Genomic DNA, 25,121 nt, shown 5'->3' with positions numbered 1-25,121 from the left:
GGGGGGAGTTTCCTCCAAAAAACACACATTAAAAAAAATGAAAGGGGGGGGGGCTTTAACCCCAAACACCCCCCCCCCCCCCCCCCCCCCCTCCCCCGCCCGCCTGCGTACGCGCCTGTGTGCACCATTTGATCATTTCGCGTGTACAATTATATCATTTAAGAGTTATGCTCCAGAGGCCGCCGTCGATTTCAAGCTTATACCGCTCATGATGGCAGTCTCCTGCGTTTTTTTTTTGTAGTTTATCTTTTTTCATTGGAAATGTTTGTGACATGCATAATTTCCTTTTCGTTTTCGCCTGGACGTTTTGGGGACACTTTACCTCCACCCCATAAAGTAAAGTAATTTGGCGTAAAGTAATTTGGCGACAATAGTCAAATCACTGACTAATCGCCAATAACTCAAAACACAACAACAACAACAACCATATCCCACTCCCTCCCTCGGCCACACGCACACACACAAAAACATGGGCACAAACCACTGAACACTGATGGGCGCGCGCTGGCTTCCTCATCCACGCATAATCGAATGCATGGTGCTGGCTGGCGCGCGGCAGTCCAGTGTTCAGTCGTGTAAACACGTATGCTATAGTGTATAGTACCATAGTACGTGCGTAGGAGGCCTACGTGGATATGATATCTATCTTGAATTATTAGTTGCGAGCAAGTTGAAGGTCTAGCTTCTGGAAGGAATCACTGGATCTAGATCTACATTTGCGATGTAAGTTTAATATTAAAGTATAGATAGATCTAGAAAAGTCTAGTCTCTACCCTGTAGTAGCTGTACTGAATGCAAGTGTTAGACGAAACTAGTTTAGGTCTCCCTCACTCACGTCATGACTAGCTCACTCGTCCTCGCCCTGCTGTCCCCGACCAGTAGGCCTAGGCCAATAGGCCTACCAGTGGCATTGCCGCATTGCCAGCTATACTAATAATACTAGACCGAAAGCTTCAGTCTCTATATCGTCGGTTGTTCCACTGAGCTACGTCTGGCTCCACTAGACCTCCGGATATAGAGACTGAACGATCGCCTATCCTATGCCATCGTATGTTGAAGATATCACGGCTAGATTTTAGCCGTTAGGCGTTAGGCCCCTCCCACAAACATGACCTGATGACAAACTTAAGGGGAAATAGACTAGACATCATTTATCTTCAATTGCAGTAATTTTCTAGGCAATTGTCAGTCCCTAAAAGTTCCCTTTTTACCCCCCTTCCCCACGATAATAGAAATGAAATAAAAAGGACTTACCGAGCTTTTGGCTCCTTATCGATAACTCACGTCAAGCATTGACCGACAAAAATCAAAATGGTGGCTAATGAATATTCAATGACCTCGCCTTGGCTAGCTCCTCCGCGCGTCACGTCGAGGATAGCGCGTGCACTTGAAGCAGACAACATGAGAACTCAAACGTGAGTAGCAGCAGCGTGATGTACATGTACGTGCACATACGCGCACGTCTATGAATGAGGTCAATTGAATGGGGTGGAGACTAAAAAATTTTGGCATGAATATTCATTACTTTGATTCAAGATGGCTGACGTCTGAAGACAGTCAAGTGGAAGAGATAACACTTTTTTGAAGAAGATTTCATATGCAGAGGTCCAAGGTACATATTTTCTTAATGTTTATCATGTGTGGTTTAATTTTAAATGCGAATTTATATGATAGTGCATGCGATTCTTACAAAAAAAGGATTCAACTTAGCGTCAGGGCAGTATCGTCTTATCGTATACCCGTAGACTGTATCTTCAACATACGATGGCATAGGCGACCGTTCAGTCTCTATATCCAGAGGTCTAGTGGAGCCAGACGTAGTCTCAGTGGAACAACCGACGATATAGAGACTGAAGCTTTCGGTCTATACTAATACTAACTCCGGGAAGCTCCCCTCCGACGCCTTCGGCATCGGCGTCGGCGTCGGAGCTTCCGGGAGTTCTACTTTTGATTTTTTTTTTTTAAATTTTATTTCTGCATTTTTTCCATGTAAAAGATAACTGAATAACAAAGAACATATAAATGTAAGGTATATAAATACAACATAGAGTAAAGGAGCCGGTAATCGGCCAGCTCCAGTTTTCGGCCGATTGGTTGGATGCAAGGTAAAACACTCTAAAATACATCGCATAATAGCATAACACATATCCCACTCATACCATACCATGCCAGTGTCACTGAAGAACCACATTTGCAATGGAAAATATATCCTAAAATATCACATTTTAGCGATGTAATCGCCGGTCCCGCTACCCAAATCTCAAAAATCAAGTATCTTACGCGTGTCTGTAAGAAATATGGGTACCATAAAATGAGCTTTATTTCAAGTATTTTTCAGATTTAGAGCCCGATTTTGTGCTAGTCGCAAGCTCAAAAGTATGTCATCGCATGTATTAAATCAATGCAGCCGCACACCGCGACGCACACACGATATCTCTGTCTAATTCAGATTCCAACTTCCGATCACCGCTGTGCCTGTCTTCGGCCAGGCGAGCACCAGGGAGCTCCGGCGTGGGATACCTGCTCCGCCCGCTTGTGCTGTACGTCAGCGCGGAAACGCACGGCGCGCGAGCGCTTCCTATTGACTTTGTACATGCGGCCGTAAACTGAAACGCTCGGCCGATAACTGGCTCCAAAACAGTGAAAATTGAAATGAATATTGTCATGGCAATTCGTGATTTTTTTCTGGGATTCTTTTTTTGTTTAGATAATATTAATATTTGCTTCATGATTTGAACAAGAAATGATAATAAATAGGAAATAAAGAGTCCTAAAAATAGGATTTTGTCTTAAAATGGCCGAAAACGGGCTCCTTTACTCTAAATAAACAATAATTTCTTCATGTCAAAATGTTTTTTTACATAATATAATCATATAATAACGAAACTTAATATTTCCATAACATATAATCATAAATTTAAAGTATTAACCAAACTATTCTGTTGGAAAAGTGCAGGAGACCGCAATCATAAGCAAAGCTTGACAAGGATGGCGGCCTCAAAAAAACAAAAACAAAAAAATCTTAAGGTAAACCTTAAAATGAAAAAGTGTTTAAACGATCTTTGTGTATGAGTTGGTGAGGGTGTTGTGCAAATGTATATATATATATATATATATATATTGTGTGTGTGCGTGTGTGCATGTGTACGCGAGCGTGTGCGTGGTTGTATGTGTTTGTAACGAATATACATGGAAGTGCACGTAGCTCTGGTATAGAGGAGTGGAAACATAGCCTTTACAATAAAGGAAACTAAGAATACGAAATAGGAAACAAAATTTGCAATGTGACCAAAATTTGACAATTGCCTACTGCATGTTGAAATCAGTTAAGTAGATACTTCGATATAAGAGTTTTTTTGAGAGATGCTTTAAAAGAATAGAGAGATGAACAATGCCTTATTGAATTTGGTAAGGAGTTCCAAACATCTGGTCCATGATGTCTTACTGGTTTTTGTGCTAAAAGTATTTTAGGATTTTCTAAGTGATAATTTGTTGAACAACGGGTGGGGTATGTGTGAATGTTTGAGTTTAAACTGTAAATATTGTGAAATAGGGATGGTAGTTGATTATGAGAATATTTATACATAAAAATGCATGTCTGAAAAATGTGGATATCTTGTATTTTTAATGTTTTTAAACGCTGAAATAAAGGTTCCGTGTGTGATATATAATGTGAGTTAGTGATTATGCGAATCGCTCTCTTTTGAAGCAAAAATAAGGAATTAATTCTTGTTAAACTACAATTACCCCATACAATATTACAATATATCACATGTGATAATATTAGAGAATTGTATAATATAATCATAGATCTTTCAGAAAGAATTTTGTTTAACTTATACAGTATTCCAATATTCCTTGATACTAATACTAGACAGAAAGAACCATCTGGTATGCATCATTCTTTAATAAAAACTGACTTTTGTCGACATTCCCCATAGATCTACTACTCTAGGGTCTACACAGACGGCCGGTATGACCGAAGTATATCTAGGCTGTGTGGGGAAGATCGCGGCTAGTCTACATCTAGATTTTAGTCGTTAGGGCTTAGGCCCCTCCCACAAACGTGCTGACAAATGTACTTGAGCAGAAATGCAGCATTTCACCTTAATTGCAGTAGTTTTCTAGATATCATGACTGTTACATATAGTCAAACACTCAACTAGACGGTGCTAGACCGGCCCTAATAATATATGAAGGAAAAAACAAAAGGACGTAGGGTCTAGGCTATACTGTAGACCTACCAAACTTTTGGCTGCTTCTTGATGATCCACAGCAAGCATTCTCACTGACAGAAATAAAAATGGTGGCTTATGAATATTCAAATACGATATGAGGATGGATGGCCTCCGGGCGTAGCGTCGTGGAACTCAAACGCGCACGTCTATGAATGAGGCCAAGGGGTGGAGACTCAAAAAATTTGTCATGAATATTCATTACTTTGATTCAAGATGGCTGACGATAGTCACAGTCTGAAGACAGTCAAGTGGAATAGATAATAACACTTTTTTGAAGAAGATTTCATATATGCAGAGGTCCGAGCTTGTATTATGATGGGATTTAATAGCAGAGTGAGAGAATGAATTGGATGTATCAAATGAAATGCATTGCATAGACTATGCTTTTTGCAGAAGCAAAGTCACACACACATGCACAAATGTTCGTTGATATTTGATATTCGATGTTTGATATGTGTGGCATGATTAATTTTGTTAGGAATGTTATTTGTTATTTGTACCAAATTAAAGATAAACTTTAGTTCTGGTTAAAAAAAGAAAATCAATTCTCACAGAATCTAACGAAACTTACACTGAATGTTCAAGATTACAAATAAATGTCATGTGCCAAACAATTTTGGAAGAAAATGTATACTGGCTGAGTAATGAGCATAGAAAGATAAGGAAATCAAGTAGTACTAGCCCCGACACCATTTGTGTTGTCCCATATACATCTTTCTGTGTAGTGTGTTTGTTACTTTACCAAGACTGAGCCAAATTTGATATGAATTTAATGACTCCAGAACCTTGCAGTACACACCAATACTTACATGCTACATGATCAACTTTTTCTGATGCATTCCACACCTTTTCTTTAACAATTTAATCGCATGACCAGAACTCAAGTTTATCTTTAATACCTAATTCCCAATTTTGTTATTCAAACATCACATAGACTCTACATGTAAATAACTTTGGCGCTAGTCGATTTTTACACTCTCGCAAAAAATGTCTCCCTTTCATCCAAGCGCGAACACATACCACACAAAAATTATACCGAATGATTTGGGATAAAACACTCTTTCATATAATAATTTACTGTTCATAGATATTTTTTTTAATAATTAGCAATTTTCTAGGTGTAAACTTTTTTTTGACTCACACTGAGGTCTTTGTGTTCACTCCCCTAGTTCCCATTGCGCAACGATTTGCGATCAATACCAAACTTAAAACGAATTTCTGATTGGTTAATGGTCAGGCTTTTGAATAATATATGCATGCAACGATGATCCTGAGTGGTCATTGTCATTTTGCAATTGATTGCGAAACTGTTACATGTTCTTTGTGTGTTTCAGATACTGTGATCATTGTTTGGTAGAGGAAGATGAGGAGACTAAATAGGAAGGAGACATTGAAGGTTGTAAAGGAATTGGATGCCTTCCCTAAGATTCCAGAAGATTATGTCAAGACTACATCTACTGGAGGAACAGGTAATATCTATCATAAGGCCTTAAAGGGATCCAGTAATTTTGTCTTAGATCCTTTGAAAATATCCTTGATTTAGTTCATGCTGCAATGATAATTATAAACCTTTAGGTCAGTCGGGAACCCCGTGACTTTTACAAGCCGATCGCCAGTCTGATTATCAAATTTTGCGTTTGCCAAGCGGTTTTCATACAGTCTACAGTCTATTGGGGAAAACGAGTATGGTAAAACCGGTCACTCAAAGGTTTTTTACTTTTTGAGGCACTTCTTGATCATTTTGAAGCGCAATTTCGTTTGGGCTTCAATATAACACCATATCACAGACACTGATAACACGTAGGACCGTGCATCTCAGATTTAACATTGTTAAACGATGCCTTTAAAGGTACTACATGTCCCATTTGCCGGCCCAAAAAATGAAAAAGTTAAATTCCAACTGCATTTGAAAGATAATACTAACTTAGAACTTCCCTAAAAAAGATAGGGCTTAAAAATGTCTTCAAGTGGGAAAATAGCGACTATTAGTTGCCAAATCAACTTTAGGGCTATAGAGCCCAAAAGTAATAGTCTTGATTTTCAGACAATTGTACCCAATGGTCATACGTTTTATGCTGCGCAAAGATTCAATCATTTTAATCTTGGCCATCACAAGAAGTGGGTTATTGATGTAGACAAATGCTCATGTACCCTTTACAACTCTTTTCATGTATGTTATTACCAAAGAAGAAAAAAGCCAGTCAGTCACTCAATAGTGTCTGACAGTGAAGTCTAGCAAGTAAACAGGTTTCCTTGCATTATTTGAATATTAGGACACTGCTAACATTTAAATTTCACAGATAGGACATACATGACATATTCATGATTCCTGCAAAGTTCTACAGAATTTGAGGTTGGCTGCAAAAGGGACATAGTACCTTTAATGTGTGTGGGACTATTGTTAATTCACTACTGCACTTGTGCTCCATAGGAACACCAACATCAGTCTAAGCAGGACATAATTCAATAATATTTGCTAGATGATCTGCAGACCCATTTCGATTGACATTTCATGTGGCTCGTAGTAAGACAGGAGAGCGCACATTCACTGTTGCAGCAGCTAAGGAGTGGAATAAACTTCCCTCCAGTATAAAAGCTGCTCCATCAGTGGATGTTTTTAAGAAACTCCTTAAAACCTACTTATTTCCTACTTGATTCGCTTGTTTTTTCAATGTTATGTTAAGATTTGTTGTTATATTGTTATATTGCATATTATTGTAAGCACTGTGATATAGTACTATGAATAGCGTAGCTAAATGCCTAATAATAATAATAATAATAAGAATAATAATCTGCAATGTTTATGCAGCATTTTCTTGGAATATCTAAATATTGTTACATCACGCTACAATGTACTTTTTATTCCATTCTGATAAATCCAGAAGTTTACCATAAGATATATATTCTATGGTCTCATTAAAAAATTTAAAAAATTAAATGTAGCTTTAAATTCTATGTTATAATCCATGTTTTCTCAATCAAATACTTAGGCAGTGTATTTTAGTATTTATTTGAAATATTTTACGATTCATTTTACACTGTAATCATATGCTTGTAGGTCATGTAGTGATCATATTTTACAAAATTTAAATTTAAATCTTACCATTCTTCATTAATTTCCTATTATTGCAGTATGTGTACTGTTCATATTTTACCATTCATTTGTGTTTATTGCAGTATCTATCGTAACGTTCATCGTGATAGCCGGTCTGGTGATCTCAGAGTTCATGTATTACCTGGACTCCAGGATGAAGTATGGTTATGATGTGGATACAGACTTCAACACTAAATTACAGATCAACATCGACATTACTGTGGCAATGAAATGTGATTGTAAGTATTAAAGGCCCACTGCACTACTTGTAGCTACTTGCACCCTCTATATAGAAAACTTCCCCAATCGGTGCCTGTTGGTCCCCCATGATCCTCTTTTTCTTATGTTAGTTGAGAGCTGAGTTAATGAGATAGCCACCTGTCAGTGACCTCGCTGTGTGGTCTAATCCTTTCTGGCCCAGTAGTATTGATAGTCTTTAAAGAATATCACTATTAGCTTTTAATAGCAAGGTATTTTACCATCAGCGCTAGTACCACTGTTGTAATGTATTTTCAATTTCAGTGAAGTCGTACGTTGAGCGAGTTCTGGTTCTTACGTCTACGCATCACAATGTGTGCGTTGTGTGATGCATTGTGGGCGTTGTGTGATGCATTGTGGGATATGGTTGTCAACACATTGGGATATTCTGTAGATGTAGATGGCACAATACATAAATCTGAAGTAGTGTCAGTAGAATACCCTCCCTTTAAAGGGGCCAATTACCCACAAATAATTTCCCCTCATGAATGGTTTGGGTTCCAATACTATAATATCAGCTTGCAGTATTCTATACCAAAGCAGAGACCCCAAGTTCAAAGATCAGCTATGCGTGACATTTTCTTGACTCCGCGCATCGGCGAGGGTCTAACTTATGTATATGTACCATAGCGTATAGCGTTTTTTCAAAATCGCGCCTGCATCGTGCGTGAGAGCGTTTTCAGACCCTCGAAATGCGTGACGTCACACATAATGCGTGACACTTGGTAGCTCTGCAAAAGGCAAAATGAGGGTATTATAAATCATCTGTTCATAGCCAGAAAGGCATCAACTCTCTATTAAAGTACATGAGTTAATGCCCTTCTGGCTCTAAATACCTGGTAGAAGAAATACTCACTAAGTGAATGTAAAAATGACTATAAATTGACTACTCAACAAACCTGTACACACATACATTGTATAGTATGCATGTAAAAAAAAGTGCACATGCAACCCAAGTCATACTTGGATTTTTATGATCTATTTTGTTTTCTCTATAATAATAATAATAATAATAATAATATGTCTTGTTTACCCAGGGTATAGCCTCATCAGTATTCATACTGTTCTCCCTGAGGGCCCTGCAATCATATATTACTACCCCGGTCATCGGACTCAGGCTTACCCGCACACAATGTATGCACATTCTCCACTCCCTGTAACCATTTATCCATAGAGTGCTGCACAAAGCTTTTCTGAGTTATTGTCATATAAACTAGCTACACAAACTATTAGAGATGCCCGGTCCCTTTAAAGTCCCATTTACTTTTGGATGGTTAACCACCTCAAACAAATTGACAAAACCAGAGCAATTTCAGAGTTTAAAAGTATGCATTGGCATATTTCTTAGAAGGTTGAATCAAATACATGTACGATAATGCAGGTTACTTTAAAGGTAAAGACCAGTTTTTGAAACGCCCCCCTCTCAAAAAATGAAATGGAAGCTCTTATTACCAATCATGTGAAAGATTATGTTTTGACTAATACGTGATCATACAAATTTTGCCGAGAAACCGCCTACTAATTGATATATTTGGTAAATTATTATATCTATTTGGACCTGATAGATATAACGCACTTGTGCGTAGTCCCATACTTTTTTCTGTGTACAGTGCTTGTAACTTTCCCAAGACTGGGCCAAATTTCTTATCATTGTGATGATTCCAGAACCTTGCAGTACATACCAATACTTATATGCTAGATGATCAACCTTTTCTGATCGATTCCACAACTTTTCTTTCACAATGCAATCGCATGACCAGAACTGGTCTTTATCTTTAAAGTAATATGAATAGGCAGCTTTCAATGTTATGCTCTTGTGTGTTTTTCTTGATAGATATAGGAGCAGATGTGTTAGATTCTGCCGGAGATTCTGCTATGTTTAAATTCAGCGGAAAACTGAAAGAGGAACCAACGTCTTTTGAGATGACTCCACAACAAAGATCCTGGCACAAGTAAGAACTTGCACAGATTGAATTGAATTGAATTGAAATTTATTGTCCCTTTCAGGAAATTCTTTTTTCACTGGTTTACAGTCATTGTACATATATACATAATACCAGAAGAAATACATAATACAATAATATCAAATGAACATGTACATCGTCACAAACATAATTACATTCCAAAAATGATTGAAAACTGCATCTAATACCATTTCAGGTGAAAATTTGAACATTTAGCGTTCTGTTTATTAGAAAATGTAGGTAAGTTTAGTATAAACTATGGTATTGTAGATCATTTCATGAAATGTTGAGAAAAAAGGCAAGGGAAGAGCCCCTCATTTTTGCCAAAATATGAACATTTTCAAAAAGACCTCTTTTTATCTGAGGAAGAAATCTGTGACCTCTATTCATCCAAAATATGGTATTGTAGATAATTTCATGACATGTTGAAAAAAGGTAATTTTTGAGAAAAAAGGGCAAGGGGTTTACCCCTCATTTTTGCCAAAATATGAACATTTTTAAAAAGACCTCTTTTCATCTCAGGAAGATGTCTGTGATCTCTATTCATCCAAAATATGGTATTGTAGATCATTTCATGAAATATTGAGAAAAAAAGGCTAGGGGTTAGCCCCTCATTTTTGCCAAAATATGAACATTTTCAAAAAGACGACGTTTTATCTGAGGAAGGTGTCTGTGACCTCTATTCATCCAAAATATGGTATTGTAGATCATTTCATGAAATGTTGAAAAAGGTACTTTTTGAGAAAAAAAAGCAAGGGGTTAACCCCTCATTTTTGCCAAAATATGAACATTTTCAAAAATACCTCTTTTCATCTCAGGAAGATTATTAAGGTTATTAATCACACTGTATTGATCTGTAGGACTAACTTGGCACCCTGGTCATCCATAGTTCACAGTAATGTAATGTTCTTGTGGATAATTCATTAACAAAATATTCCATATTCAAATACTAAATTGCACGGTTAATATAGATAATAACATAGTTTGTGAACTTCAGTTGATTGAAGGTCTTGATTCAAAACTTGCTTTGCCCTATATACACCTTATCTGTTAATCATGTCTCATGAACTTTTAGGGGCATAGTTAATGGCTCCTAAAGTCTGTTCTACTTGCAAATTCCCTTTTTTTTTTTTTTAGGTTGGGGGATTAAAGGCCCACTGTACTACTTATAGATACCTGCGCCCTCTATATAACACACAATGCCTAATCGGTGACCATTGGTCCCCCATGATCCTCTTTATCTTATGTTAATTGAGAGCTGATTTGATGAGATAACCACCTGTCAGTGACCTTGAAGGGGGGTCTAATCCCACCTGTTCACTAGTATAGATGGCCTTTAAAGGATGCGCTTTAGTCTGCTAATTTAATCTTTAAATGCTAAGTTGCATAATGATACATGTAATGGTTAACTCAGTATTCCGAATTTGAAGCATATTCTTATTATATAAATGTAATGCTTAAGCCACAAATATGTTTAAAGAATATTCTTATTAGTGGTTTTAAAATCCCTGTCTAAGTTTGCTCTCCTACACCAAGGCAGTTAGGGAGGCTCTAAGCAAAGAACATGCTATACAGGATCTGTTATTCCAAACAGGGTTTAGTAGTAAACCAACTAGCCAATCAATGTTATATCTCTTGAACCTGAACTGTTTTGCTCTTCTATAACAGGACATTACAGACAGTAAGGAAGGCTCTGAGTGAAGAACATGCTATACAGGATCTGTTATTCCAAACAGGGTTTAGTAGTAAACCAACTAGCCAATCAATGTTATATCTCTTGAACCTGAACTGTTTTGCTCTTCTATAACAGGACATTAGAGACAGTAAGGAAGGCTCTAAGTGAAGAACATGCTATACAGGATCTGTTATTCCAAACAGGGTTTAGTAGTAAACCAACTAGCCAATCAATGTTATATCTCTTGAACTTGAACTGTTTTGCTCTTCTATAACAGGACATTAGAGACAGTAAGGAAGGCTCTGAGTGAAGAACATGCTATACAGGATCTGTTATTCCATACAGGGTTTAGTAGTAAACCAACTAACCAATCAATGTTATATCTCTTGAACCTGAACTGTTTTGCTCTTCTATAACAGGACATTAGAGACAGTAAGGAAGGCTCTGAGTGAAGAACATGCTATACAGGATCTGTTATTCCAAACAGGGTTTAGTAGTAAACCAACTAGCCAATCAATGTTATATCTCTTGAACCTGAACTGTTTTGCTCTTCTATAACAGGACATTAGAGACAGTAAGGAAGGCTCTAAGTGAAGAACATGCTATACAGGATCTGTTATTCCAAACAGGGTTTAGTAGTAAACCAACTAGCCAATCAATGTTATATCTCTTGAACCTGAACTGTTTTGCTCTTCTATAACAGGACATTAGAGACAGTAAGGAAGGCTCTAAGTGAAGAACATGCTATACAGGATCTGTTATTCCAAACAGGGTTTAGTAGTAAACCAACTAGCCAATCAATGTTATATCTCTTGAACTTGAACTGTTTTGCTCTTCTATAACAGGACATTAGAGACAGTAAGGAAGGCTCTGAGTGAAGAACATGCTATACAGGATCTGTTATTCCATACAGGGTTTAGTAGTAAACCAACTAACCAATCACTGTTATATCTCTTGAACTTGAACTGTTTTGCTCTTCTATAACAGGACATTACAGACAGTAAGGAAGGCTCTAAGTGAAGAACATGCTATACAGGATCTGTTATTCCAAACAGGGTTTAGTAGTAAACCAACTAACCAATCAATGTTATATCTCTTGAACCTGAACTGTTTTGCTCTTCTATAACAGGACATTACAGACAGTAAGGAAGGCTCTAAGTGAAGAACATGCTATACAGGATCTGTTATTCCAAACGGGGTTTAGTAGTAAACCAACTAACCAGCCACAGAGGGTAGATTCAGGCAAGAAGCTGGATGCGTGTAGGTTACATGGCTCTCTGACAACAAATAAGGTATAGAATACATACCACTACATGAATTTAAAAAAAGTCATATTGTATTTTAAGAAAATGTAGTAAATGCTGTTGATCATTGGTAACTAATGACAAGTTGTTCTGGTGATGTGGTACATGAATAAGAAATTATGCACACTGTGAGGTCTTGGAATCTTCTAAATGATTAGAAATTGACTCAATTTTACTGAAAGTTACATGTTCTGCACATAGAAATGTGTGTATGGGACTACATACGCATATGGCATGGATGTTTGTGTGATACTGTTCAGCTACTGGTATTACTTGTCATATTTCAAATATGAGGAGAGTTGAAGAGCAACCCTCTTCGGGGGACATTTCTTCCACTATATTATTCCATCTTATACAAAAATAATGATAAAACTCACAAATTATTTTGTTTTTCATACCAGAAATCAATCTCTTAAAAATAAAATCAACCTTGATAGCAGTTAGCATTAGAGGAAAGCAGAAAAATCAGAGATGTAGACTGGTGACAGTTTGAATGAAATCAGACGTAAAAAAAATGAGAAAGTTGTGAACAATTTGTATGGGTATGGGACAGGTTCTTCAAATTGGCGTAATCCGTGAATCAGTAATGTTCCTGTGATGTAGTGGTGTTGTGGCAGACAACTTTCCCATTTTGTTCCAACACACAAAATGACTAAAATGTAAATTTTCAAAAAATGTATGGGTGTAATCTCTGTAGAGGACCTATAATAATATGCTTTCCAAAATGTATTTGAGTAGTGCCCAAAGGAAGAAGGCACTTCATCATCATCACCACCACCTCCATCACCACCATGATCACCATTATCATTATTATAACATCACATGCATCATCATTGTCACTACCACCATCATCACAACCACCATCATCACCACCACGATCACCATCACCATTATTATAACATCACATGCATCATCATTGTCACCACCACCATCATCACCACCACCATTATTATAACATCACATGCATCATCATTGTCACTACCACCATCATCACAACCACCATCATCACCACCACGATCACCATTATCATTATTATAACATCACATGCATCATCATTGTCACCACCACCATCATCACCACCACCATCATCACCACCACCATTATTATCATCACCACCCGTTTCATCATCATCATGATTATTGTCACCTCCACCATCACCACCATCATCACTATCATTTATTGTTTTAATTATAGTATTTGATGATCATCATATCCACAACTGCAAAATATGTTTTATTGATAATGGAAATCAGAACTCTATTTTTGGACTGATAAATGGATGAATTCTTTTTATTCAGGTTGCTGGTAACTTTCATGTGACGATTGGTAAGAGTATACCTCACCCTCGCGGCCACGCCCATCTAGCACTCATGATAGACCCCAATAGTAAGTATATAAGTATAGTTATTTATAAGTAAGTAAGTATTTAAGTGTAGGTAAGTATATAAGTAAAAGTATGTAACAATTTAAGTATATGAGACGACCATCACAGCCATCGGGCGATGGAAGAACTTAGTTTGATTTTATGTAATTTAGCAACTTTACATGAATCTTGATCTAAAGAGACGCAAACTAAGGAACGATAACCAAGTATTTAAGTATGTACAAATTTAAGTCCAGTATATGTAAGTATATTATAAGTAAGTAAGTATATAAGTATGAGTATACTCTTAAGTTAGTATAAACGTATAAGTAAGTATTTATGTATATGATTCATTGTCCATATCAGGAAATTTGTTTTGCACTGGCTGGTACAAGTAGTACAGTATTATACGTACACACAATGAGTTGTAGTATTATACGTACACACAATGAGTTGTAGTGTTAGTGATGGAAAAAAAGGAGGGTTGCATAAACAAAAGAACATGACATGACATTTCATTTGTATAAAATAACTGACTTGTATGTATCCTCATTCTTACGATCAATTCCATCACAAATATTATCAACAAATTTAGCTTACTATTATTTGTATTATTATTAGTAGTACTAGTAGTAGTAGTAACTTCATTCTGTGCTTATGGTAGTAGTAGCGGTTGATGTTGTTACAGAGAAGGTTGTGTTCTAGGAAGAGGTTAAAACAATATGTTTTAATTAGTCAGTTATAACATTTAAATAGTAAAATATGTTGTCACCATCATCAAAATCAATTCAATTCAACTCGTTATTATGCAAGTGTGGAAGAACATCAGATACAAAATGTTCCCTGAAAAGCATGGCTCTTCAAATGCTTTCATATTCTAAATATGGCATGTAACAACATAAAACTCGGGACGGGGTTTCATGCCACATGTTTGTGTAGCCCCATATACTTTTTTTCTGTCTACAGTGCTTGTAACCGTACCAAGACTTGGTCAAATTCCTTAACATTTTCATGATTCCAGAACTTTGCAGTACAAACCAATACTTATATGCTAGATGATCAACCTTTTCTGATCGATTCCACACCATTTCTTTCACAATGCAATTGAATGACCAGAACTCAGCTCAACTTTATCTTTAAGGTTTAGATTAGGTTTAGGATTAGGGTAAGGTCTAGTATCGAGTCCAGGCTTGAAGTTATAAGACGTTGACTACTGAAGCCTCAACAGGAACCAACCAGATCATGTAGGCTATGGGGTAAAAAAAATTTGCAGGAGCTACAATCAGTAGTAGTAGTAGTAGTATTTCCTGTTTTATTTGATTCATGGTCCTGCAGAGCTGCCAACTAGTGCAGATTTCACGTAATTGGTACGGAAATTAACGATCATTACGGCAGTATGGATTTTTTTTTTGGGTGGCGTAAATATGATTTATCGTAGCGAGTGCTGTGCAGTATGGCAACCATCCAACATTCGCTGAGAAACAAGGAAAAGTATCAAGTATTCTCTCAAGAGAAGCCAATTTTTCATGGTAAACTGATGTGTTGTGATGACCTGAAAATCAATATTTAGCAACTGTGTGTGAGTAAAATCACCATAAATTCAGATAATGATGCACGCCTGCTTCCTCACAGTTTTGGAATGCCGCATAGGAAATTACTGATTTATTCCCCAAATTACTTATTTTGAGCCTTGTGATCACTGATTTTCTGTTCTGGAGGTTGGCAGCTCTAGGTCATGTGTCATAAGCTTGCTTCCCTGCAAGGCTGGTCCTGTTACAAACATTTTTGATTTTTTTTTCTTTTCTTTCATTCTTACAGATTATAATTTTTCTCATCGGATAGATCATTTTTCTTATGGTACACCTGTCCCTGGTATAGTAAATCCTTTGGACGGAGATCTCAAGGTCACCAATGAATGTAAGTAAAAGATCCCTTTTTTTGGGTGAAATGGGCGGAAGTGAAAATTGCATGGAAGATGGAGTCATGATTGTCAACTCAACTGCGCCCAGTCTATTAGCACTTGTTCAAAATGTTTTTGAAATATCAATATTTTGTTTTAATAAATTGTAGAGCATACCATCCAAACATTTCAACTACTTCTAATAGCTACTGGAAAATGTTTAATACACTATAGAGGCAATGATGAAGTAACAACTTTGCAAAACGAATCTTTCAATTCGTCGCCTGGCTTGCAGAAGGGCGTTAGCACTAAATCGCCTCAAACTTTTATGAAACTAACTTATTTCCAAAAAAAAGTTGTGGCTGTGATCTACTATTACATTTATATTTCAAGTTTGAAACCAATTTTCAGGACGGAAAGCAGTTTAAATATATAACAAATCTTTAAATGCGAATAATTTGAAAAGTAGTTTTCGAGCCGCTCGCGCAAACGCCCTTCTGCCAGCCGGGCGACGAATTATAGGAGAAACATTCCTAGATTTTCAATATCTGTTTCATAATGTCTGTGCATTATTATTTCTTACAGCTCTTCAAATTTACCAGTATTTTATTCAGATTGTACCAACCAAGGTGAAGACTCGAGCAGCTAAGGCTCATACACATCAGTATGCCGTCACTGAAAGGGTAAGACTACATTCATTACACATCATTATTACCGGTATCAGACATCTGAGCTGGTCATTTACAAAACCGTATTTGCCCTAGTTTTCATTAGCAGTGGGAACGGAAGGGTATATTCTTTGTATTTTCCTTAGTCTCCCTGCTCGTATAGACTTTGCGTGTAGAGACCGCGCCGTTTTCATTGCGCATCTATTAAACTTGCGCACTTTGCGCACACTCTATTGTGATGTAATAATCACACCAAAGGCACAGTGTATCGCAAATTTTGTCAAGCACTGCTGGTTGACAAAGTTTGTTCAGTTCTTTGAGATTGTCATGGTTGATTTATGTATTTGCTCTAGATGTCTGATTTGGATAACTATTAAAATGTTGATTGGCTTAACTTTCGGTAGATACCACATATATTGCCCTCATAAGACCCATATTGCCCTCGTCTTTGACTAGTTTAGGCAATACATGTATATGTGTTATCTCCCTCAAGGCCAGTCAATATTATATAAATATACCATCACTGAACAGGGATGAATGCATTCATTACTCATCAATATACCATCACTGAACAGGGATGAATGCATTCATTACTCATCAATATACCATCACTGAACAGGGATGAATGCATTCATTACTCATCAATATACCATCACTGAACAGGGATGAATGCATTCATTACTCATCAATATACCATCACTGAACAGGGATGAATGCATTCATTACTCATCAATATACCATCACTGAACAGGTAAGACTACATTCATTACTCATCAATATGCTGTCACTGAATGGGTAAGACTACATTCATTATACAAGAATATGCTGTCACTGAACAGGGATGAATGCATTCATTATACAAGAATATGCCATCACTGAAAGGGTAAGACTACAAACTATACAAGAATATGCCGTCACTGAACGGGTATGAATATATTCATTACACATTAATATGACATCACTAAACAGGTATGATTACATTTAATACACATCAGTATAAAGTCACTTTATGGGTATGAATACATTTATTAAAGATCAGTATGAAGTCACTGAACAGGTATGAATACATTCATTAAACATCAATATAACATCGCTAAACACATGATAAAATTCATTACACATCAGTATGCGGTCACTGAATGGGTATGAATACAGTCATTAAATATCAGTATGAAGTCACTGAACAGGTATGAATACATTCATTAAACATCAATATCATATAACATGTCAAGTTACATTTCTTGTCTGCTATTGTTGGCTTACTTTTAATAGCGCACACACAATATTAGCTTGCCAATCTGAACAGATGCATTTATTGTACCTCTATACATGTATTATCCCAAACATATAAGCACACTTCATGTACCTCTATGCATAATGCATTGCTTTACTCGCTGTTTTGGATAACGGGTAGAATTAGAAACTCTTGCACACTTGAAGAAAAAAATGATGTGTTGTAGTCTCAAAGAATGAATAACAAGTGACTGAGTTCAACCAATTATTTGATTAGGATTTAGAAGTGAGTAAATTAATGGGGAATCTTTTATTATTTGTATTTTGTGATTATTATTGTTTTTATCTTTTACTTGCAGGAGCGTGTAATAAACCATGGCGCTGGTAGTCATGGGGTTACAGGAATATTCTTTAAATATGAGCTCTCATCCCTCGTCATCTCGGTTGAAGAAGTTTATGATCCTTTCTGGAAACTACTCGTTAGACTCTGTGGCATTGTGGGTGGTGTATTTGCTACATCAGGTAAATAAATACATGTTTTTAAAAGTGGACTTCTTTAAGGGGTACGGTAAGTTTAAAACTATTGCCCAAGGTGACCAAGAAACTGAGAAGAAGGTGAAAGAGACAGTGTATTCTTGAGATCAACAAGGAGCTATAGAGAACCGAAGCTGTGACATCATAAAAATCGATTTTTGGAATTTCTCAATTTTTTCTTCATTTTTCAAAAGAGCATAAAAAATAATGCCCAAATGTCGAAAGCTAATTAAATATGTAAAGTATTGGCCGAGATATGACCATCTGAATAAATGAATTGCCTATGGGAACTCAGTGTTACAGTGCTCTGGCTCCTAATGTTATGAACCAGAGCAATATAACACTGAGTTCCCATAGGCAATCTTTTTATTCAGATGGTCATATCTCAGCCAATAATATATATGGAGTCCATGAAGTTGATGTTATGTTTGTTGGTTACAGGTATTATCAATAGCCTGATGGGTCTCATCATGGATGTGGTGTGCTGCAGATTCAACAAGTTCAAGTCCTTGAAGACTGAAGAGGTGAGTCGATTTCCTCTCTCTACCCCCAATACAATGTTAGACAGTAGAGGGCGACATTCCCTCTACCCCCAATATAATAGGGAGTTTTCGCACGGCGATGCAAGTGCTGACAACAGGGTATTTAAATGAGCTGTGACCGTCTCCGTACTGGCTACCGTCGCAATCTAATTTGCATTAGGGAGTTTTCGCAACCGGCGATGCTGCCTTCTACACCGCTTATCGTAGCGGGGGGTCGCACTCAGAGCAAAAATTTTTGCGTAGCGTCCAAACCTTTGACGGTATTCAGCCGAATTAGCATCAGGAGTCGAGCTAGTAAGGGGTGGCGTGATCAGCCAAGCAGAGCACTTGTTAACTGTGACAGTGAGGCTCGCATGTAAGTACGAACGGTCACAGCTCATTTAGATACCCCCAGTCAGCACTTGCGTCGCCGTGCGAAAACTCCCTAATGTTAGACATGGGCAAGACATTGATCTACACTTGCCACACTCAACCCAGGTGGTATAAATGGGTACCTGGCAAGAATTTGAAATGCTGGAGCGCCGTAATAGCAGCACAGCTAAAGCCGTGGTTATAATCTCCAAGTTTGGAAGCGCTAAGTGATTGTAATAAGCGCTATATAACAACTGATTATTATTATTATTATTAGAGGGCGACATTCCTCCCAATCTGCGCAAGTCAGCACGTGCGCAGGTAAAATTCCAGGGAAGAAGATGAGACAAGGTTTCTCCCGGCTTCCATATAGAATGTACAGCAGTGTCAACTAATTCCTGAATTTACTCAAATATTGTTCAGGTTTCATGAACTCCACCCATGATTTCATAAGATGTGTGTACGGTAGACACCACCATAATCTATTGCTTGTATTTTATTGGCTCTGAAACTATCATTTCTATCAGACTTTCCAGTTCTCGACCCATTGTATTTGTATGGGACCTGGAAGGGCCTTTGCCACACATACCCATAGTGAGTGCTACCCTCTACAGCAGAATACCATAGTGGGAATAGCAAGAAAAATGTATTAATTATCCACAAGTAAATAAATGAAGTAATAGATGAAAGCATACCTTTTAAAAAAAGGTGAAAAGCACAAGGTTTGTAAAACATAATTGGAAGAGGTTCAGTGAGAGATCTTAAAGCCCCTCTGCACTAGTTTGGCCAGGAGGGATTAGACCTCCCTGCATGGTCACTGACAGGTGGTTATCTCATCAAATCAGCTCTCAATTAACATAAGAAAAAGGGGACCATGGGGGACCAATGGTCACTGATTAGGCATTATTTGCTATATCGAGGGCGCTATATGTATAGCTATATGTAGTGCAGTGGGGCTTTAAAGGGGAAGCCGACCCTCATATTCACTTGGTTTCAATCAAAGCACAGGGAATCTGATTTGGGAAAGTTTGAGAAAAATCCAGTGGATCAATCAATGAAACACAAATAGTGGGTGTTCTCTCCCATTTGCTCTATACAGAAAAAAAAAAATTGTTTTTTAGCCAGAACGGTGTTGAATAGTTCTGAACTGTAACTACAAGGAATGCTTAAAAAGATAGTTGAGTTCTTGTTTTATACCGCAAATGCCCTCAAAGTGCATGGTTATTGCTCTTATTCTTATTTATGACATTTATAGTGCCCTTTTAGAACCTAAAATTACGACGAGGTCGTTTTAGACCTCAAAATGTGTGAAATTTAAATTAGATACGATCGTACCAATTAAGCTTCACTTTAAGAAAATATGGTGACCGTGAATTAATTAATTAATAATAACAAGACACAGGCCGGATAGTTGTGTGTATTATAAACAACACGAAAAAGCCAACAAAAAGGTAATAATGGCATTGGCTGTAATAAAACGTATGAGGCGCTACCTCTTTTTGTCAACGGCTGGTTCAAAATTACTAAATATTTGTGGGGCTCCACAAATATTAGATATGGTCACATTTATGGATTTTTGAGCCGTCTCTGAACCGAATTTGATCAAACAGATGTTTTTGTCATTTAAATTGTATATTCTTTCATTATTGACACTCAATTTTTCACTATTTCACACCAAAATTATTTTGTGTAGCGCCCTCTGCAACAAAACTCAACCATCCTTTTAAAACATAATTCCAAGGACTAAATATAATGTGCATGTATGACTGAAAAAGACTATGTATGACTGTATGACTTCATGAAATTAATGAAATTTTGTTTTTCTTTTTTGTTCATGTAGGAATCGTTACCTGGCCATCATTTAGAGACCGATCAACCTCCTTCCTCCCCGGGTATACTTGCATCATCATCATCATCATCTACTCCTAACTGATATGACAGACTATCCTCTGGCCTGGTGTTCTAGACCAACCTTTTTTTGTAGGGATACAGTTTGAACTTATTAATAATCTAGGGCCACTTTCTTGAAATTATAATTAACACATGTTAATTATATGTCACACTTTTTTTATGTGATGTCAACAAACTTTAATATACACTATGAAAATGACGGACAAAGAAAGCGGACAAAATATACAGTTCCTCAGGTAGACAAAGGAGCATCCCTTCACTGCTATTATGTAAAAAGGTGAATATGCATGTGACACCTGTTCTACACATTTCTACATAACAGCAGTGAAGGGATGTTCCTTTGTCTACCTGAGGAACTGTATATTTTGTCCGCTTTCTTTGTCAGTCATGTTCATAGTGAGATTTAGGATTGTTTTGTGAAATTGACCCCAGTGTATTATGTCTTCCAGATCCACTGTGATTGGGACATGTATCGTGGTGACATTTGTTTATTTATTTGTGCATTCTGGTGATGCCAGAGTTTCGGTTATTAGTGTGGTATAAAAGAATTTGTTATTTATACATGTATTTACATCAAATAAGAGGTTTTTTTAAAGCGATATTGTAGAAGGAGCACTACCGTAAAATCAATTTTAGCTCCCATCTTGGGTCAGCCGTAGCAGTATGGTCCTGGGACCCGTTTCACAAAGCCTTTCTTCAATGACAAATGACAAAAATCAGTGACAAATCTGCTGATAACCAATCAGAAGCAAGGATTTCAGTAGCTTATAACACAACCTGTCATTTGTCACTGATGACAAGTTTTGTGAAACACCCCCTGAACCTCACTGCTTCCCTAGTTGTGTGTTTGTTCTCATATCAAGTTCTCTGTGTGCGAAGTGGGAATTAGGTATTGGGTTACGCACTGATGACACTTTGACCATGAGACGGTGCAGAAGATTAATCAGTTCAGTATCGCTTTAAAGGTACTATGTCCCTTTTGCAGCCAACCTCAAATGCCGTAGAACTTTGCAGGAATTATTAATATGTCATGTATGTCCCATCTGTGAAATGTAAAACGTTAGCAGTGTCATAATATTCAAATTATGCAAGGAAACCCGTTTACTTGCTTGACTTCACTGTCAGACACTATTGAGTGACCGACTGGCTTTTTTCTTCTTTGGTAATAACATACATGAAAAGAGTTGTAAAGGGTACATGAGCATTTGTCTACATCAATAACCCACTTCTTGTGATGACCAAGATTAAACTGATTGAATCTTTGCGCAGCATAAAACGTATGACCATTCGGTGCAATTGTCTGAAAATCAAGACTATTACTTTTGGGCTTTATAGCCCTAAAGTCGATTTGACAACTAATAGTCATTATTTTCCCACTTGAAGACATTTTCAAGCCCCACCTTTTTTAGGGAAGTTCTTAATTAGTATTATCTTTCAAATGCAGTTGGAATTTAACTTTTTCATTTTTTTGGCCTGCAAATGGGACATAGTACCTTTAAAAGAGCATGAAATTAGATTTTCCTTTCAAATTGGCATCAAATGTATTTTCACCATAAACAAGATGTTTCTATGTGGAAAGTGTATGAAAGAAGGAAACAAGTTGCCAATATTTGACTGATATCAACTTTCATTTGCTTTTCCATTTTTCTTTTTCTTTTTCACTTCTGACGCAGTCCATAAGTTTGGTAGGGGTGTATATGTCTTTCATAGTTATATTTAGTTCTATTGAATGTCTTTTTTTTCTAGATTTGATTTTTGTTTGTTATAGGCTGCAAACTTGCAGTAGATTTGAAGAAACTTTTAGTATTCCAGGGGGGTGTTTCGATCCTAAGTTTGACTTGAATATTATGGAGAGCCATTTGTAGCCTTAAAATAAAATATATTCAAATACAAAATTCAAGTATTTTAGACTTTTCATAAATTACACATCAAGAACATGAAATCTCCTTGATAATAGAAATATGAATGATTTGAATTAACATTTTATGCCTTTTAAAATAACTTCTACAAAATATTTTCAAAGATGTTAACGGCTTTCCATAATTTTTAAGTCCAACATAGAGATAAGTTCAAGTTAGGATCTTTGTGAAACATCCCCCTGGTTATTGATGATCATATGAGACAGTGTAAATATTGCCGAAATCAGAAACGGTATAAACATTCCTTCTAATCATCTTACTAGTATCGCACTTGTACTTTGCAAGTGCATGTACATTGTAGGTGTAGAGTAAGAACAGTGCAACTTCCAAACACATTTTATTTTTGAAAAGCATATTTATTGTACATGTAAATATATTTCATTGGTAAAGCATTATAGTTAAACCCCAGACAAAAATACTGCATGGATTGCCCACCGCTCCCCCCTCCCCCCCCCCCCCCCCCCCCCAAAAAAAAGTTGAAGTTTTATAGTAGGGTTGAGTGTTGAATGGTTTTGTTATGGGGGCTGTCTGTTTGTTTAACTGTCTTTAGTTTGTTTTGTTTTGTTTATTTGTGTTTCCTTAAACTATTTTCTTTCCTCATAGCCCTCCCCCAATGTTAAAGTGGGTGATTCGATCTGCAGTTTCCATGTGCAGAAGGTCATAATTCGCCAGACACCAGACTTGGGGGAAATACCATTAATGAGTGTATACAAGTCTGCACACAGCAAACCTGTCGTCCACTCAACAAATACTCCCTCGTCTCTCTGAGAGTCTTCGGGTGGTGCAACTGCCAGATAAGAACTTTACCATATGGAGAAAAGACAGAGCATTACATAAAGCTTGTTGGTCATTAAACTGAAAGCTAATCCTGGTGATTGACATGCAACACATGTTATTGGGTAAACACCCAAACGGTGTCAAATCCCCCTCGAGAAACCACTTTTATGTGTCTTTAAAGCTGAAGTTGAGTTCTGGTCATGCGATTGCATTGTGAAAGAAATGGTGTGGAATCGATCAGAAAAGGTTGATCATCTAGCATATAAGAATTTGTGTATATTGCAAGGTTCTGGAATCGTCAAAATGATAAGAAATTTGGCCAAGTCTTGGTAAAGTTACAAACACTGTACACAGAAAGATGTATATGGGACTACACGAACACGTGGCGTAAAAATCCTACTCCCCGAGTTTTTATGATGTTACATGACATATGTAGAATATGAAGGCATTTAAAGAGCCATGCTTACATGTCTTATCTGATGTTCTTCCACACTTGCATAATAAGAATTAATGATAACGCTCAAAAATTATTTTTCACCTCTTCCCAGAACTCAACCTTCTCTTTAAATTTTATGTTTTGCATACTGCTAAACAGAGTGATGTTCCATACTGGGATTTCTAGCGATGTTCAAATATTTAATGTTATGTTGGTTTATATAACTTACAAGAACATTGGTAAATAAACATATTTCAAATAATGTGTACTAGTACTACATACATGAGATCTGTTCTTTTTTATCTTGGCATGAAAAGAAAATTAAATTGAAAAAAATGATAAGCAAACAGTTGAAGTTGTGAGGTTGATTTTTCTAAGACAACTGAGTTTGATGAAGTGATTTATCTTTTACTGAATCCGTAGCATAATTGATGGAGATAGTTGTGACACGGACACATGTACTTGACCAATTAGGCCAATTCATGGAGCTCCAAATAGTTCCCTTCCGTAGAGGTCTTATGTGGGAGGAAACTATTTGGAGCTTCATGAATTGACATTTGATCGCATACTGCAGGTGTCACAGCTATTATTTGAATCGCTCATGAAAAGGGCTCATGATACGCTATGATGACTGAATCAAATGACTGGGGTAAAGTGCTTTTATCAGATACCGGGTAATAATTTTTGTTTCATTTGGGGGCTTAACTTTAGAATACCCCACCGATGGGACTAATGTACATAAACGTAAAAATACTAGGGTTAGGATTAGGTTTATTGTTACTTTAAAAGCTTAAGTCTCAAGATTTAGATTCATTGGTGAAGTTTTTGGTACCCTACGAGCGTTTGGTCAATTTTAGTGGTGGGGTAGGCCTATTCTAAAGTTGTTCCCATTTGGGCATGTACCACATAGTTTAGACATTACAAAAATGAAATGAGCGCAATGGGGAAGATAAG

At 36.9% G+C, this 25,121-nt stretch overlaps 1 protein-coding gene across 2 annotated transcripts; it reads left to right on the top strand.

Annotated features, from left to right (window-relative positions):
• The first annotated feature begins 523 nt into the window (after nt 1-523).
• LOC587451 (endoplasmic reticulum-Golgi intermediate compartment protein 2) lies at nt 524-21,288 on the top strand. Of its 2 annotated transcripts, none has more exons than XM_011668706.2 (12): nt 524-723; nt 5,573-5,707; nt 7,416-7,571; nt 9,425-9,542; nt 12,217-12,285; nt 12,428-12,521; nt 13,832-13,919; nt 15,715-15,813; nt 16,382-16,479; nt 18,057-18,219; nt 18,673-18,755; nt 20,965-21,288. In XM_011668706.2, exons 2-12 carry the CDS (start codon nt 5,602-5,604, stop codon nt 21,055-21,057), a joined length of 1,167 nt encoding a protein of 388 aa, XP_011667008.1. In that variant the 5' UTR covers nt 524-723; nt 5,573-5,601; the 3' UTR covers nt 21,058-21,288. The 2 variants fall into 2 exon arrangements, with proteins under 2 accessions (XP_011667008.1, XP_011667009.1); XM_011668707.2 differs by lacking the exon at nt 524-723 and adding an exon at nt 1,488-1,612.
• The last annotated feature ends 3,833 nt before the right edge of the window (nt 21,289-25,121 follow it).

The sequence above is a fragment of the Strongylocentrotus purpuratus genome, unplaced genomic scaffold, assembly GCF_000002235.5.
Source record: "Strongylocentrotus purpuratus isolate Spur 01 unplaced genomic scaffold, Spur_5.0 spur5_scaffold_18, whole genome shotgun sequence".
Lineage (NCBI taxonomy): Eukaryota > Metazoa > Echinodermata > Echinoidea > Camarodonta > Strongylocentrotidae > Strongylocentrotus > Strongylocentrotus purpuratus.
This window is presented reverse-complemented; position numbering and strand designations above follow the sequence as displayed.

What these genes read in the sequence shown, in the direction of transcription:
- LOC587451 (XM_011668706.2), top strand. Translation starts at nt 5,602, where the DNA reads ATGAGGAGACTAAATAGGAAGGAGACATTGAAGGTTGTAAAGGAATTG. An exon ending in TACATCTACTGGAGGAACAG is followed by an intron (nt 5,708 to 7,415) that starts GTAATATCTATC and finishes TGTTTATTGCAG; the next exon opens with TATCTATCGTAACGTTCATC. An exon ending in TCTCAAGGTCACCAATGAAT is followed by an intron (nt 15,814 to 16,381) that starts GTAAGTAAAAGA and finishes TATTTCTTACAG; the next exon opens with CTCTTCAAATTTACCAGTAT.